Raw genomic sequence first — 15,762 nt, 5'->3', positions numbered from 1 at the left:
TGTGACTACTTCATAAAGGCAATACAAAACACTTAAACCTTAAACAGAGTGATTGATGTAATCATGCAGACATACATCTCATTTTCTTCTACTCACTCGTCCTCACTAGGGTTGTGGGGTTTGCTGAAGCCTGTCCCAGCTGCAGGCTTACAGTGGGTAAATATTCAGTTAATGTCTGTGTAAAACTTACACCCTAAAGAGTGAAGAATCTAGTATGTACATTAAAGCTAAGAGGGACAGTTAAATATGTGCACAAACAGAGCACATATACTGTAGGTGAACTATATATATATACATATATTACAAGAAACTCAAGAACATGGAGGGAGTTCATTTTCTGTAACTGCTTGTCCTCTGGAGGGTCACGGAGGGCGAGAGCCTATCCCAGCTGTCATTGGTCGAGAGGTGGGGTAGATCCAGGACAGGTCTCCAGTCTATCACAACACAACACAGGCAGAACGATAACAATTCACACTCACACCTACGGCCAATTTAGAATCACCAATGAACCCGACGAGCAAGTCCTAGGACGGAGAACATGCAAACCCCACACAGACAGACCCCAGTCGACCTGTAGATTCAAACCCACAACCTTCTCATCTCAGTGGAGGCATCAGTGACTCGCCGCCCATGGGTCTGGAAGAACTGAACCTAGTACTTTATTACACCAAAAAAAATAATTAAAAAAAAATAGTTGCCTTAATGCTCTGGAGGTTTTAGACCAGGTTTTGTAAATACTAAATATAAATTCTTAAAAAATAACAATACTTGGTTTAATGTTGAAAAATATGAAATAAAAAAAAACTAGTGAAATGGAACAATGGTTGTTGTGCAACAATACATCTATGAGCTTATTATTGGTTTTATACATAAAATATTAGTCTAAATAAGTAATAAGAAACCATAGCTGGTGGATATAAGAATAAAGAATGTAAGTACAGTAAAAGTATATTTATGTGTACATGTTGACACACTTGACAACATTCAAAAGTATGAGGCAACACTCATTTGTACTGAAAATAAATACATCTTTATTATTCTCATCTCTATAGTGACTCCTCCCCCGATCCCACTTACAAGACATCAGTACAAAATACACATCATCATTATTATTCGACATCAAAAGAAATTAATAGACACCAACAGTAAAGTGTAATTAGAAGTGTGTGAAGGATTCTTGATCATTTAAAAAAAAAAAAAAAAACAGAGTGTAGTCCAGCAGAGCACAGACTGTGATCAGTGAACATAAAAGAAATAAAAAATAAAAAATAAAAAAAAAAGGTTTTCAACAAACCTGAAGAGAATAAACTTCGAAGAGAGTTGAAGGTCAAGGGTCTCGTTAATAAGGTTTAGGAGCATTCAAGTGACCTGAAGTTCATACTTAAGTCACATAGCAACACCATATTATTAGTAAGTGAACCTCTTCCAAAGATCAAGAACCAACATCCGCGTACACAGGTTTTAGTATTTCAATCCTAACGTGAGTCTGTGCAGAAAAGTTCAGAATCACTGTCCCTTTAGGAAGATTTAAAAAACAAACAAACAAACAACTAAACAAAACATTAGGGGCGTGTGGTGTTTGGCTGATGGCTAATCAGGTGTAAGATGTTTCTATGTTCAACACAACATTCAAACGCCTGTGACACAAAAGACGCATTAATATCAAAGGAAACAGTTCTGTGATGAATCACTTCTCTCAATAAAGCCAACAAGCCTGGGATTAATCTAATGTGGTGTTGAAGTGGTCGACTGATCACATCTGAAATGTTCGCAGTGATATCATATTTCATCTGTGTGTGTCTGTGTGTGTGTTCACATTTATTGCACTAAGATTTGTCATCAGACAGAATGAAGCTAACACAGGCAAAGCTCACTAAGCTCCTCTCCTTTGACCAAGTCATTGCATCACGACACGCATCATCATCATCACTGTCTGTCGCCGTGACAACTTACCAAAACCCCCACCCCCCTCCCCTGACTCAGCACCTCATGACATCACCTGCCGAACTCGTCGCCCGCTCACGTACAAACCAATCCGCGCACGTGCACAAACACAACCCGGGCCGAAGGTTCAGACACACCTTCTCGTTCAGCTCGACGGGAAGGTGTGTCTGAACCTTTGAGTGGCTGTGTGTGTGTCCTCGACATGTTTAATCTGGCTACGACTGGAAACAGGTGGAAACCGCCAGCCTGCAAGTAGCATATTTAAAAACAAAGGAACTAAAAACAAACGTCCAAATCTGTCTGATTTAAACTCTGTGATCTGGTTTAACTAAAACTTTTAGCCACAGTTAGCTGGAGGCTAACAGCTAACAGCTAAAGATAACTCTCTAATAAGACATACTTGATCCCCTCTGTTCATCATAAACCGCTAAAGTGACATATTTTAGCTTGGAAAAACTGGAAAAAACAAGTTGCATGAATTAAATCTGCTCATTGTTTGATGAACAGCAGGAGGCAGGACAGAGCGTGACATGTAAGCGTACGAGACGGAAGAGGCAGAAGCACGATGACGATGGTGATGATGATGATGTACGGCAATACCTTAAATGTCCACGTTCAATCCCTCTCCGACGTTAAGATGAAATGTGCATGGAATGAGTATTTTTTTAGGCGGAAATAAAGAGCTCAGCGGACTCTTACTAAAGACCGAGGAATGCGTCCTTATACAAGAAGGCACGAGTGCATAGATCAAAAGAAGATTAAGGCTTTTACAGTATTTCCCAAGAGTTTCTTTTTTTTTTAAGACATGTTAAAGGCTCAGTCCGGCCAAATATTAGTAACAGAAACATTTTCTCCCTTCCTGATTGATGCGTCTTTCCATCTGTCGCGACAACATTTAAAAAATGTGATTCTGCTTCTGATTACAAACCTAATAGTAGCTACTGATACGTCTTCTAATACTACTCCACATTAAAAGCACGCGGCACCGTGCAACACTCTGTTTCCCATGAACGTGATGTCGACGGGGTTATCACCGACTAAATTACAGAAAGAAATTACAGGAAGAGAGAAAATATGAAGATTACTTGGACATTTGGGGGTGAACTAAGTCTTTAATTTGTGTTGTTGTTGTTTTTTGAACACTGGTCTCACTATTTCCTACATTCACTTGGTGTCTTTTTTTTAAAAAAATGTGTTTTTTTATCATATATTATTAATATTTATTATTATTATTTTAACATCGACTTGCACTGTCCTCTGCACAGCTGTGTTAAATTAGAAATATCAGGAGTTGTGCGAATGTCCCGATCTGACCTCCTCAGAACTGTGATCGGACCGGACTCAACCGAGACGTTAAACAGGACTGGGGTTAGTAGTGGTGACCCTGGTGGTACTAGTGGCAGTGGTTAATAGTTAGGCAGGCCTGTGGTGGGCGGGGCTTCTCACATACACTCAGTGTTCAGTGTTACAGACGTACAGTGTTACAGACACATGGCGTTCCACAGTGTTACTCAGCTACTACAGTGTTACAGACAGACAGTGGCGTCGCTCAGGGCCGAGTGGTTACTAAAGGCTGAAGGTGAAAGGGGGGTAGTGCTCTGCCGATCTCAAGACTACAAGGGGGGCTGCCGGGGAGGGAGGGGCGAGTGCCGCGGCGACACGGCCGCCAGAAGCTCGTTGTATATCTCCTGTCGGACTTCCTGCGCCACGCTCTCTCGAATCTGGAAAGACAGAAATGAAAATAAATAATAATAATAAAAAAAAAAAAAAAGCCATTTAAAGGAGTCAACGCGTGTTATCGGGTGGAAAATATTTGTTTCTAGTCGGATGGTGAAAACAGGAAACGATAAAAAGACACAAGAATGTATGGGCCGCGGAGAAAGAGAGAAAGAAGAACAGTGTCGCAAGTGGAGCTGAAAGGAATTAGTCAATCTGCAGAAAATAATCTGCAACAATTGAGTGTCTGCAGATGTGTGGCAGGCGTTCACATTGCCCTCTTTGACCCTGTTCGTGGAATCCGAAGGTCTTAAAAAAAAAAAACATACACTGATCAGCCACAACATTAAAACCACCTCACTATGATGTAATGCTCTTCTGTGTTACCTGGTATTTATACGGGACATTTTTCAAATGTAAGCAAATTCCATACGTTAGTGACAAGTAGTTTAATCTTTTAATCTTCTTCCATTGCTTCGTGGTCCAGTACTGATATTCACATGTCCTTTGTAGGAGCTTTTATCAGTGGACAAAGGGTCAGTGTGGATACTTTGACTGGTCTGCAGCTTTAAACCTCACACAAGACGAACTCTGATGCACTGTACATCAGAACCAGCTTTAACTTTATTAAGTAACTTGGGCTGCAGTAGCACTCCTCACCAGTGATGCCGGTAACTCTAATCTGACCACCTTTTATTATTTCCACATCAATAATCAAGTTAAAGTTACTTATCCAAGTTAATGTGCGATGCTATTTTTCCCATTTTACATATATATATATAAAAAGTATCTAAGTCAAGACTTTGGAGCAAAACCAGTAAGTCTGGGAGAGTTGAAGACGTTGGTCGGGTAGTGTGTTGTAGAGGAAATGCTGCACTTTTTATAAAAACATGTATTTTATTTATTTATTTAGAGGGGGAGGGACCAATAAAATAACTTTTATACTGATGTAGCTATTTTTGAAATCTGGTAAACTTTGTAAAGTAACTAAGTTCATTTTTAATCGCCTAATCAGTAACTGCTCCTCATTTTCCCCTTCATTAGACTACTTTCAATAAGTATTATACACTGCAGAGCCCACAAGAGCTGCAGATTTGGAGATGTTGTCTAGACTTCACAATTATCCCTCTTTAATAATTCCACTCGTCCATTTTCCCTGCTGTCCAGGTGGTTATAATGTTAAGGCTGATTTGTGTACGTTTTAAGAGAGGGATTCGTCTTTCAGAGACGCACATTTTCTGCTGCTGTCAAAGCTGCGACTGAGAATAAGACCAGACAAACTTTTGAAGTTACTTCCTTTCTGAGGTTAGAAGTTACATTATCTCCTGTTTCTTAAGTTCCTGTGGATGAAAGTGTGCTGAATTTGTTGCCGACGGTGACGGTGGGAGGGATATTTGACGATGGAATCGATAAGTCGTTCCAGAGAAACCGAGGGTGTTACCTCTCTGATGAGCTGCTGCAGGTTGTCCACTCTGATTCCTCCTGGTGCTCTCTCCTCTTCAGGTCCTTCTACTCTTCCTCCCGCCTCTCCACTGTCCCTTTCTCCCTCCTCCTCCTCCTCCTCCTCCTCCTCCAATTTCTCCTCTCCTTCCTCATTGTGTGTGTTGGGTCGAGGAGGAGGTGCAGGAGTTATACTGATTGATGCCCGATACACTCCTCCTTGACTCCTCTGCTCACCGTCGTCTCCTCTTCCTCCTCCTCCTCGTCTGACTGGACTGGACGACCGGGAGGAGGGGGCGGTGGAGTGGTCACGGCCGTCGTAGCTTAGCTCTGACTGGAGCAGGAGCTGCTCTCTGAGAAGGTCTGACACCTGAGAACAACAATAAAAGTTTTTTTTTTTTTTTTATTAATGACGTTAGAAGCTTTAAATTCATACAACACACGTGTGAGTTCGTACTGACCGGCTCCATGGCTCTCAACGCAGAAGCTGTGGACAGACTTTCAATGCTGCTGTCTCTATGGAGACCCTGAGGAATAAGGACAAGGATGATGGTATTACTCATCTATATATCCTTCCACAACATATCTAATGAGAGCCTAGGTTGAAGCTTATAGAAGCCAAACTGGTGTTTTATTATTACGCTGCTAAAATATGCTGCTATTTCAACTCAAACTTAATAAAGGATGAGCCTTTTACTGAAATCACTACAAAGAGGATAAATGAGTAGATAATGTGTGTAGGAGGTAGAAAGAGGGGATGGAGAGATGTGGATGAGTATAATTATTGTTATTATTATTCTCTGTTCCCTTAATCTTTACTTCTCTAGTTTTTATTCGTCGTGTTTGGTCCAGTCAGAGTCGAGTTGACTCCTGAACGTCACTCAATCCGGGCAGACACAGAAGAAAGGCAGCTTTTTGACAGGAAGTTTGTCTCGTTCTTGAAATAACTTGAAAACTATTTGTTTGTAGTAAGGAAGTAAAAAAAAACTTGTCATTTGCGCCTTTTTGAACACCGTACTCGGGTTCGACTCCGCCTCTAATACATATACTTCCTTCCTGTGTGCCTACACATTACAGTATACACCCTCCTATGTTTTTTTTAGACCTATTATCACATCCTACACCTACTATTTAGTCCCTGTCCTGTGAGCATTTTGTGTTGTTCAATAAAACTAAAAAAAAAAAAAAAGATGAATGAGGAAATGTGTCTCAGAGGTGCACTGACGCAAAAGCACAAATCCAGCTTTAGCTGTGTGTGTACGAATTAATAATTATTTGTTCAGGGTTTTGCAAAACTAAATATGCTTTAAGTTTTAGGTGACTCATTTATTGACCTTATAGTGGGAAACAGTCCAAATAAAGACAGAACTCTTGAATAATTAGCTTTCTATGTACTCTGTGATGTTGCTGTGGGAGGTGCGTCATCTCCACCAGCCGCTCCTCCAGCTGCTGTTCCAGCTCCTGCAGCTCCTCTCTGACCGCGGACCTCAGAGACTGAAGCTGCTCCAACTCCAGCCTGCAAACATGCCCACAGAGACACCGGGGTTTGCTTTGTGTCAAAGCCAACGTAACAGTTTAAGATGACAGCACAACATGTCTGTGTTTGCCGTGATGAGTCACCTGTCGGCAGGGCTCAGGTGTTTGTAGACCAGCGCCTGCTGTCGGATGATTGACAGCTCCAGATCCATCATCTGACTGCGGAACAAGTTCAGACTACGCCTTTTCTGCTGAAAGTCTCCCAGCGACTGAAAACACAGAGAGTCAGCCAAGTGAAGCAAACGACAATCCGATCTGTTGCTTCATCAACGGAAACAATAAAGACGCACGGACTGTCCTCTGATGACACTAATGACACGGGCAAAGAACACTCAAAAATAACTTGTGATTGCATGTTTGTGTCATGGAAGTCCAGTAAAAGCTAAACCGGGAGGGATTTAAGTTAAATTTTTACTGCAGGAAACAACTGCCGCTGGACTGAACCCACAAACCACCCGTGCATAAAAAGAACAGACTGCTCCAAATAAAAAAATAAATAAATAAATAAAGGACAGAGACATAACTGGAAAAGACAGTACCTGTTGGCTGGAAACAGCTGTTCTCCGATCACTGAACGCATCTGGAGTGTCGACTTGGTTCTAAATAAAGAACACAGCAATATAAAGACAGGAAGTGGAAACACAACAAGCCGAGAGAAAATACACTATTTACGAAACCAGGGGAAGTTCTATCACCACGTGTAGCCTTATTTAACCGCTGAGGCCTTATCATTAACGCCAGCTCAGGCCATGAAACTGGAGACAATCGGCTCTTTGTCGACCTTCAGACTGCGCCGCAGACCTACAACCAGAGGGCTCCAACGCTTCCTACCCGTCTGTCGCTACCATTTCACAAACAATAGACGTGCTGGGTCCATTCCCATAGAAAAAATGTTGAAAACTTGAAAAAATAATAGAGTCTAGAGGCAACATGGAGCTAAATTTATCAACCGAGACATTTGAAATATCGCTAGTCTGGTTATTTCCTCCACTGTACCCAGAGTTGTCAAATATAGTTTTTCAAGTTTTCAGGAGGATCACAATTATGTATTTTATTACTACATCTATTGTTTGTCTAGAAAGGGAGTCGGGACTTGACCAGTGGTATAAGCCCTCTGGGTGGAGGTCAGCAGACCAATCAGAAGACCAACAAAGGGTTAGTTATTTAAAAATAGATCTAAAAAAAAAATTAAAAAAACAATCTGCGTCAGTTGATTTGGTCTTGTTAACATCAAGTTAGCTGCTGAGATCTGAATAAACATGGAAAATATTACATAATCTAGAGCAGTCAGATTTGAAACAAACCACATTCAAATCAGGTCGATGTGGAACAGAAAACAAACACAAACAGGAAAGTTATGTCTCATCTTGACAGACCAAATTAAATTAAAATGGTATTAAAACTACTAATGTCGGTCAGTTAGCTACTGTAGCTTAGCATGGAGACTGTAATCAGCTAGCACGGATATTTATAGACGTTACAAAATCCACTTTCCAGCTCCGCCTGAAGCTGAATAATAACTTTATTCTTAATCACTGTTTTACATAGTAAAACCTTGCAGGTGCAGTTCTTATTTTTGTGAGAGGGATTATCCACAACAGGTCAGGTGCTCTCGCTTTCAGTTTTACTTCCGTTTCAAGATAAGTTAACCTCAGACTGGAGCCGGAGCAATAAAAATCAAAAGGGGACCACAACATTTTATTTTAATCTAATCCTATTTCATTTTTTTTACTGGGTATTAGATGTGCAAAATGTACCCGTGACCAAGTAACTTCCCTTGTGGATCATTAAAATCTGGCCAAAGTCCAAATCTAAATCTAAACTTACTTTAAAGCTGGCAAATAAGTAAGAACTGACCTGGCTGAGACTCTGAACGGTCCCTCTGATCTCATGCAGGACTCTCCTCAGCTGCATCTCGGTGCTGGAGATACCCTGGACGAGTCCTGCTCCCGGTGCAGCAGCATGAAGACCAAGCCCAGGGTGGAGGTTGTGACCTGGGCCGAGAGTCGGACCAAGATCTGAGATGAATCCCGGAGCAGATGGAGTTAGTCTCGCGTGGAGAGTGTGTTCTGGTGGCAAGGTTGGATACTGGTTGATGGGATTTGGGTAAGCCAGATGCGGGTTCACGTTGTACCCCTGGTAACTAAGGTAAGGTGAGGCAAACTGTGAGCCATGAGGAGAGGTATGGTAAGGTGACTGATGACCGTACGGGAGGCTGTAGCCGTGGTGGTGCATCGTTGGACTTCCAGGATGTAGGTGGCCCAGACCGACGTGATGAGGAGCTGTGGAAGTTGAGGGATGATACAAGTTGGAGAGGCTGCTGTGTGGTGGCGCCGGAGAAGCTGTTGGATGGTGGAGACTGGTTAGACTAGAATGGTGGTTCAAGGAGGCGTTGTGGGGGTGATGGAGGTTAGGAAGACTAGCATATGGGTTAAGAGGGGAGGGGTACTGCTGATGAGGGTGAGGGAAGAAGGGGCACGAACTGGAGTTAACGCTGGGGCTGGGGCTGGTGCTGGGGTCAGAGTACTGAGCTGGCTGGTTGGGATAAGTGAACATCGTCTGCCCTGGATGCCAACTCGGCTGGTTCTGGTTGGCGCTCATCTTCTGCTGGAACTGGTCAGGGTGCTGCTGGTTGGACGAGAGGTCGGGAACACTCTGGGTGCTCCAGGAGTGGTCTCTCGGGGACCAGTCCGGAGGAGGGCTGGAGCTCTGCAGGGAGTAGGATGACCGCATCAGGTAGCGAGGGATGGGTTTAGGCGGGACGGCAGATGGAGTTTTTTTGCTAGATGTGGAAGGGTTTATAATCAGAGTAGAGACACGGTTTGGTTGTTCTTCTTGTTCTTCCTCCTCCTCCTCCGCATCTTCGTCCCTTTCCTTCTCTTCCTGCTCTTGTTCTTTGTCTTCTCTGGGCTCCTGGGTGTATTTGAAGGAGTACCGGGGCTGGGTGCAGGATGCCTGGCCTCGTCCAAACTCGATCCTGACAGAGGACACCACCTTTGAGGGCGAGAGGAAGGAGGTGGGCATAGAGGAAGACCTCTGCATGGGGATGAGGCCACGCTTTCCTCGTGGTCCTCCTGGGGTTGTGGGCACCTCGTTGCTCTGAGGGGCGACGCGCTGGTTTGTCCGGTTCTGCTCGAGCTGTTTGGCTCGGTCCAGAGCCTTGAGGACGGGGGACGTTGGAGGACGAGTTAAACCAGGATCTACTTGAGGGTTGTCTTCAGTACTCGCTCCCTCCACGGGTGGATCTCCTGTGGTCATGATCTGGTTCTGAGTTTGTTGTGGCTCCTGTTCTGCAGCAGACATACTCGGGGTAGTCGCTGGTCCTGGTTCAGGATCAGCCGAGTCCCTAACCTCAACTTGCTCCTTGTCCAGGGTTTCTTCCTGCGGCGCTCCCACCGATTTGCTCCTGGGAAGATGGTGACGAACGTACTGTGGAAGCGGCTCTGAACTCCTTTTAAGCGCGTCTTCTTGCAGCGAACTACTCGTCCCATCAGCCACTGCGGCACCACCAGGCACCGCCTCTTCCACTCTGCCATCTGGCAGATCAAACGCTGGTTGGTCAGTGGCAATGGGCGTGGCCACGTCTTGTGAAGGGTGTGATGTCACAGTGGTCTCGCTGTCACAGCTATCACTGCTATCCTGCACCTAATTACAAATAGTTAAAAATTAATTAATTACTCTCAATCAGTTATATCAACAGTAGAGTGATGTTTTTTGCTTCTTTGTTCATTTGAATTTGTGTTTAAAATGCAACTCCAGGACAAATGTGGTTGACTTTACGCTTACTTTTGTGTTATTTATGGAAAAACAACAATAATAGTTGGGACAATTTACCTTTGAGTAAACTATTTGCTGTCTAAACCAACACACTTTAACACTGCTGTCGGGATTAAGACTTATCCATTTAAAAATACAGAATCAAAGTGCTGCTACGTTTTATCAGCAAAATAAAATTAACTCAAAAGTTTAATAGAAATATGGCTGCCGTGCCTGATATATAATTAAAGGAGGTGTCTATTTAGACAGTAGTTCAACATATTGAACATATTACATCTGATTTATATAATCCAATCCACAGTATCAGTAAAGCTCTTAGAATACTTAAAAGATTCACGTAGGGAGATGTTTTACACACCTTGAGGTAGCCGTTGGAGTCTGCAGAAGGTTCCTCTGCAAAACCACTGCTGTCTGACTGCTGACTGACTGTCCTCAAAAGATCTGAGAGGGAGAATAAAAAAAAGAAATGTCAGGATTATGCCTGCACTACCCAGCACCGCCTGCAGGTGGCAGAGCAGAAAAGTAAGCATGGTGCACAGACATAAAAAGGCAGGACAGCGTGTCCTCTCTGAGATCTGCTACACAGGAATCATGTTTATAGTATCCTGAAACAGGCTGCGTGCATACTCGGGATAGATTTATACTTTAAAATTCTACAGATACATACTAAGAGTCAGGACAGACCCTAAGATGGGAAGAGGAGAGACACACAGCTGATAAGCTTGACCAAACAAATAAAGACACAGTTATGGGGAAGGAACTATTTTAAGCTTAATGCTGAAATACCAATGCTGACTGCACCGGTTCCTGTTATCTTTTTACCATCTTAAAGGGCTTTTCAATGTCTAAACATATTTGCAAATCACATCTATTTCAACTCATTCGAATGAGATTTAAGTTCAAACTGTTTGGTTTGGGACTCAATGACACCACATATAAAGGCGCTTATGAACCGTATTGCTTGTAAATGTGTTTAACTAGGCATCCTCGCCTTCTGAAAGGGCACGTCTGTGAAACTGGGAAGTGGAATGTCTTTGAAATGTGTTGTAAGGCGGTAAATGCATTCAGTCAAACCTCTGACCTACACGTGGTGCAGTTAGTCAAGAAAATGTAAACATACGGTCCGTTTGCTTACAAGAAAAATCCGAAAGGGCAAACTTTAAGCTAAGTGAGGGGATAAGAACTCACCGGATGCTCTGGATGTTCTGTTCGGTAGAGCTTCGTCCTCGTTACTCTGAATCTGAACGGCAAACAACAAAAAAAAACAAAACTGTACTTTAAAGGAAAGAAGCAGAGAAGAAGATCAAGAAGATTTGTGCAGGGTCACGACCTCCACTAAAAGAAAACCTTCAGATTCCTGGTGAGGACAGTGAGTCCACATGCCGTCTCATCTTAACAGAGGTCAGACTCCCGAGTTTATGTTCATGTTGTTCTTGTTGCATCAAATATGTCGTGCAGACTTCTTTGATATTCTAATCTCAAACGTTCTCACACCACAGGAAATTATTTAGATTATTGTTCCAGATTAGGGAGCGTCGAATGTGCCACTTTATGTAATCTCACAGGAAAATTACATCAACCAAACAGTCTAGTCTAACCAAAAACCAAAAAGAAAAAAAAAAAAAAGCCAACAACGATCGCGTGTTAGTTAACGTTAGCCCCAAAGGCGCTTTAAACTTTGCTCGACAACCCCATCAGCCGCTCCTCCGTCTCCTCCTATGCTTGTTTCTCTCATTGGCGATTGTGCAAGTGCTGACATAATCATCCGGATTTCATAAAGCCATGAAGATATCAAACATGTTTCAGATTAATCAGGAGGGCCTTGGACTATTCTCTAGGTGGGCCAGGATGTAAACCCTCGCATTAAAAGATAATCTGGGCTCAAACCTTGCTGAGTGAGCTCTGTGATAAATTAGCCTTAAGGAGTCTCAGCGTAGACTAAACACATGTGAGGGGAGGATTTTTTTTGGTTTAATTGGCATGAATACGACTGCTTTTCAGAGTATCTTTTCAGAAGGTAAAGCAGATGAGAACATGGAGAACCTCGTACCTCCTCCATGTCAAAGGAGTCTGCATTTTCTGTGCGAAGCTGAGCCAACTGCGGCGGAGCCAGGGCGGGAAGAGCTTTCTCCGGGGTGGACGTCAGGTTCTTCTCTGGCTCTATGACCACCTGAGCTTCCTCTTCCTCCTCCTCTGCTCTCTGATTGGTTGGCTGGAGATCAGCGGACTCTGGCGGATGCTCTGTTCCGGCGCTGCTCTCTACAGGGCTGGTGGCGCAGGTCAGACGTTAGTTCGTAAAGCTCAGGTGCTTAACTTCAGTGTTTCCATTGTACGTTAAAGGTGGGAAAAGTTATCAGTTATATATCGTGACTTTTTCTTCCGATACAATATCAATTTTGAATTGTGAACCACTTCTACACCACTTTTTCTGTAAAGGTGCAATAAATTGGAAATGGATTATTTGGATTAATGTTGTTTTTTGACACTACGGTATGTAGCATGTAATTCCAATTTACTATAATTTAATGTGATAACTTTAAATATTTAACTCATGTATTTACAATTGACTTTACAAATATATTTAGAATTCATGGTCTTCAGCTAAATCTTTGGTTGATTAGACATTTTTTATATATATTTTTTTTAAATTTCCCGCCACAAATTTTAATTTCCTTAAACACACATTAGCAGGAATCCAACATATTTTAGTAAAGGGATGTGTTTATGTGTTTTCGTTGCAGTCACCCTACTGTTGCAGGTTTGAAGTTTGAAAAAACTGACTATTTGATGCTGTGTACTATTTGAATGGCTTAATATTGAATGCAAAATGCTAAATAGCACTAATATAGAACACATATAGTAGGGAGGGGGTTCCTACTTAATCCCTGCATCAGTTTGGAGGCTCTTGGCCTGAAAAAAGACCCCTGATCTAGTGACTTCACGCACATTTTGTATCTAAACCCACACACAACATTATCTAGTAACTATTAGCTACTCGTACCCGTCCGTCAGCCGATCCGTCTCCCCGTCCCCGTTGGTTTCCTCGGTAACTGTCGCCAGGGAAAAGTTGTCTTTCTTCCGGATGTGTTTCTGGCTGACTGTTTCTTGCTGGTGTTCAGATTCCGCGCTCCGTCCGTCCTGCTGCTGTGCGTGACCGTTGGTGTGTGCGTGGACGGAGGCGGAGGCGGGGTCGGAGGTGGAGGCGTGGCCGTTCAGCTGCTTGTGCGGCTGAGGCGTTTGCGGTTCCGGCGACTCGCTGGTGGAGCCGTGCAGGTTGCGTTTGCTGATGGTTCTCTTGAAGAGCTTGGCGACGTTCATGGCCGAGTTGCTCCTCTTCAGAGGAGGCGAGTCCTCCTTCTGACCTCCTCCTCCGTCCTCTCCAGCTTCTCCTCCACCTTAAGGAGACACGCGAAGCAAATTGTCCCAAATTAGAGAGTAAAGACTTTCCTTAAATTCTTTCACAAAACAAATAAACAAATAAAAGAACTGTGGTGTTGCTGTTAATAAACGTTCTTGGTTGAAGGTTCACTAAACATGTCTAAAATTAATATTTGTATTTGGTGGAAATATTACAATGGACCCATTTTGGCTCTGCTATTACCAAAACACATGGAAGAAATAGCTAAAACATATCTTTTACAGATACTACAGGAAACATATTCAAGGAAATATATCAAATGGGACAAATAACATACTCCCTGAGATAAAAAGATAAGCCCAGCCATGGTTATACTGTTATATTGAGGAAGGTACAGTGGCACAAATATTCACCTCTTAGAAAGTCAAGTCACAGATGGTTTTAGATCATTTTTCAATTAACTGTTACAGTGTTACATATTCCTAATGAGCCGTTCTCATAAAGGTTTATTTCCCCACTCAAATCAGTGAAAAAGTCAGTGTCTCCTCTACACTGATCCTGTCCTGTGGTGTGGTGTGGTTGCCGCGGTTACCTTGGTCCTTGGAGCTGATGCGTTGCACAGGTTGTCCGGAGACCTGACTGTAGAGCTGGAAGAACTCGTTAGCGACCGTCGTCAAGACCTCGATCTGACGGAAACGACCTGAGGGAGACGGAGGCACGACGGGAGTCAGAAGGAGAATCGCAGATGCAAAACAGGAAACGCATCACTGAGATGTTTATTTACACAGCAGCACAGTCGGACATAGTGAGAGGATGACTTTGGCAAGACGATAAAAGATGAGCTGGACATCTGATGTAAGAGACTTTAGATTAATATACGGAACCAACAAGTCAGAAATGCACCTGGGCGTTTTTGCCACGTAGAACCCGATAAATAAGAACCTGAATTTTATCTTGAGTCTTACACTCAGTGAGCACTTTATCAGCGTTTACTGTGTCGGGCTTCTCTCAGCTTTAGTGTGTTAGAAACGTTCCTCCGAGATTAGGCTAAATGTTGACACAACTGCATCGCATCACGTCTGCAGACGAGCGGGTCTGGTTCTCTGTTCAGGATTCAGTCGAGTGGAATGAAACCAGCTCGAGACAGAGCACGATCATAAAGGGATGGACAAGGCCGAAAATAAAACTCTTATTTACTCAGCAGGTTTTTGTGATTAAAAAAATAAATAAATCTAATTAAAGATTAATCATATCAGGAGTTTTAGCACTTTTATTTTAAGAAACTACAACTTATGCAAAGTCACTGAAAACCAATGTGACTCACCCAGGAGAAAAAAGATAAAAATAAGAGAACAGAATATCATTGGCTGCGTTACCATTATAGTTTTTCCCTGAATAAAAGTGATATTTCTGAAATTTCTGAAACACTTTGGATGTGTTTCCATTGAAACGTGCTTTGAAAATGAGCTCTAAGTCTCGTAAAGACTCATCTCAAAATGTGAAAACTGCACTTTTGCAATAAACTTTTACATCGATACGACTGAAAAACCACCTCATGAGAGCCATTATGTTTTCCATTACCAGTTTTTTTACTGCGATATTTAGGTTTTGCTCATTTTTTGGAGGAATTTAAACACAGTAATTGACAGAAACATCATAAGTTGTAATCTTTAAAATAAAGTGAACAAAAGTTTCGATACAATTCATCTTTGTTGAGGTTTTTTTTTTTTTTTTTTAACATTACAAACAAATGGCTTTGGATTTAACTGTGGAGACTTTTTGGACCCACTGTAAGCCCTGGCATTCAAACCATGACCGATCATTATCAAGGTTCCCAAAATTGTGCCGAGAGAACATTCCTCATCACCGCCAACACCAGTCAGGACTATCGGGTCCATGAATCCGTGCTATCGATGCCAAAGGGCTGACCCCTGCCATCTTCAAGTCTTTCAGATTTCTATTCTTGGCCGAAGTAAAAAACCCAATGTGGT

General features: G+C 42.6%; 1 protein-coding gene across 3 annotated transcripts in view; it reads right to left on the bottom strand.

Moving 5' to 3' along the window:
• Positions 1 to 1,011: 1,011 nt before the first annotated feature.
• itprid2 (ITPR interacting domain containing 2) overlaps positions 1,012 to 15,762 on the bottom strand; it is a 43,437-nt gene continuing 28,686 nt past the window's right edge. For all 3 annotated transcript variants that reach the window (XM_047600755.1, XM_047600756.1, XM_047600757.1), the window contains 12 exons: positions 14,364 to 14,471; positions 13,415 to 13,808; positions 12,464 to 12,680; positions 11,602 to 11,653; positions 10,772 to 10,854; positions 8,494 to 10,281; positions 7,176 to 7,235; positions 6,721 to 6,845; positions 6,496 to 6,616; positions 5,562 to 5,627; positions 5,102 to 5,470; positions 1,012 to 3,665 (listed from right to left, as the gene is read on the bottom strand). In XM_047600755.1, the coding sequence (XP_047456711.1) occupies positions 3,558 to 3,665; positions 5,102 to 5,470; positions 5,562 to 5,627; positions 6,496 to 6,616; positions 6,721 to 6,845; positions 7,176 to 7,235; positions 8,494 to 10,281; positions 10,772 to 10,854; positions 11,602 to 11,653; positions 12,464 to 12,680; positions 13,415 to 13,808; positions 14,364 to 14,471 (3,491 nt within the window). In that variant the 3' untranslated portion in view covers positions 1,012 to 3,557. The remainder of the gene's footprint in view (positions 3,666 to 5,101; positions 5,471 to 5,561; positions 5,628 to 6,495; positions 6,617 to 6,720; positions 6,846 to 7,175; positions 7,236 to 8,493; positions 10,282 to 10,771; positions 10,855 to 11,601; positions 11,654 to 12,463; positions 12,681 to 13,414; positions 13,809 to 14,363; positions 14,472 to 15,762) is intronic.

The sequence above is a fragment of the Mugil cephalus genome, chromosome 12 (assembly GCF_022458985.1).
Source record: "Mugil cephalus isolate CIBA_MC_2020 chromosome 12, CIBA_Mcephalus_1.1, whole genome shotgun sequence".
NCBI classification, from domain to species: domain Eukaryota; kingdom Metazoa; phylum Chordata; class Actinopteri; order Mugiliformes; family Mugilidae; genus Mugil; species Mugil cephalus.
This window is presented reverse-complemented; position numbering and strand designations above follow the sequence as displayed.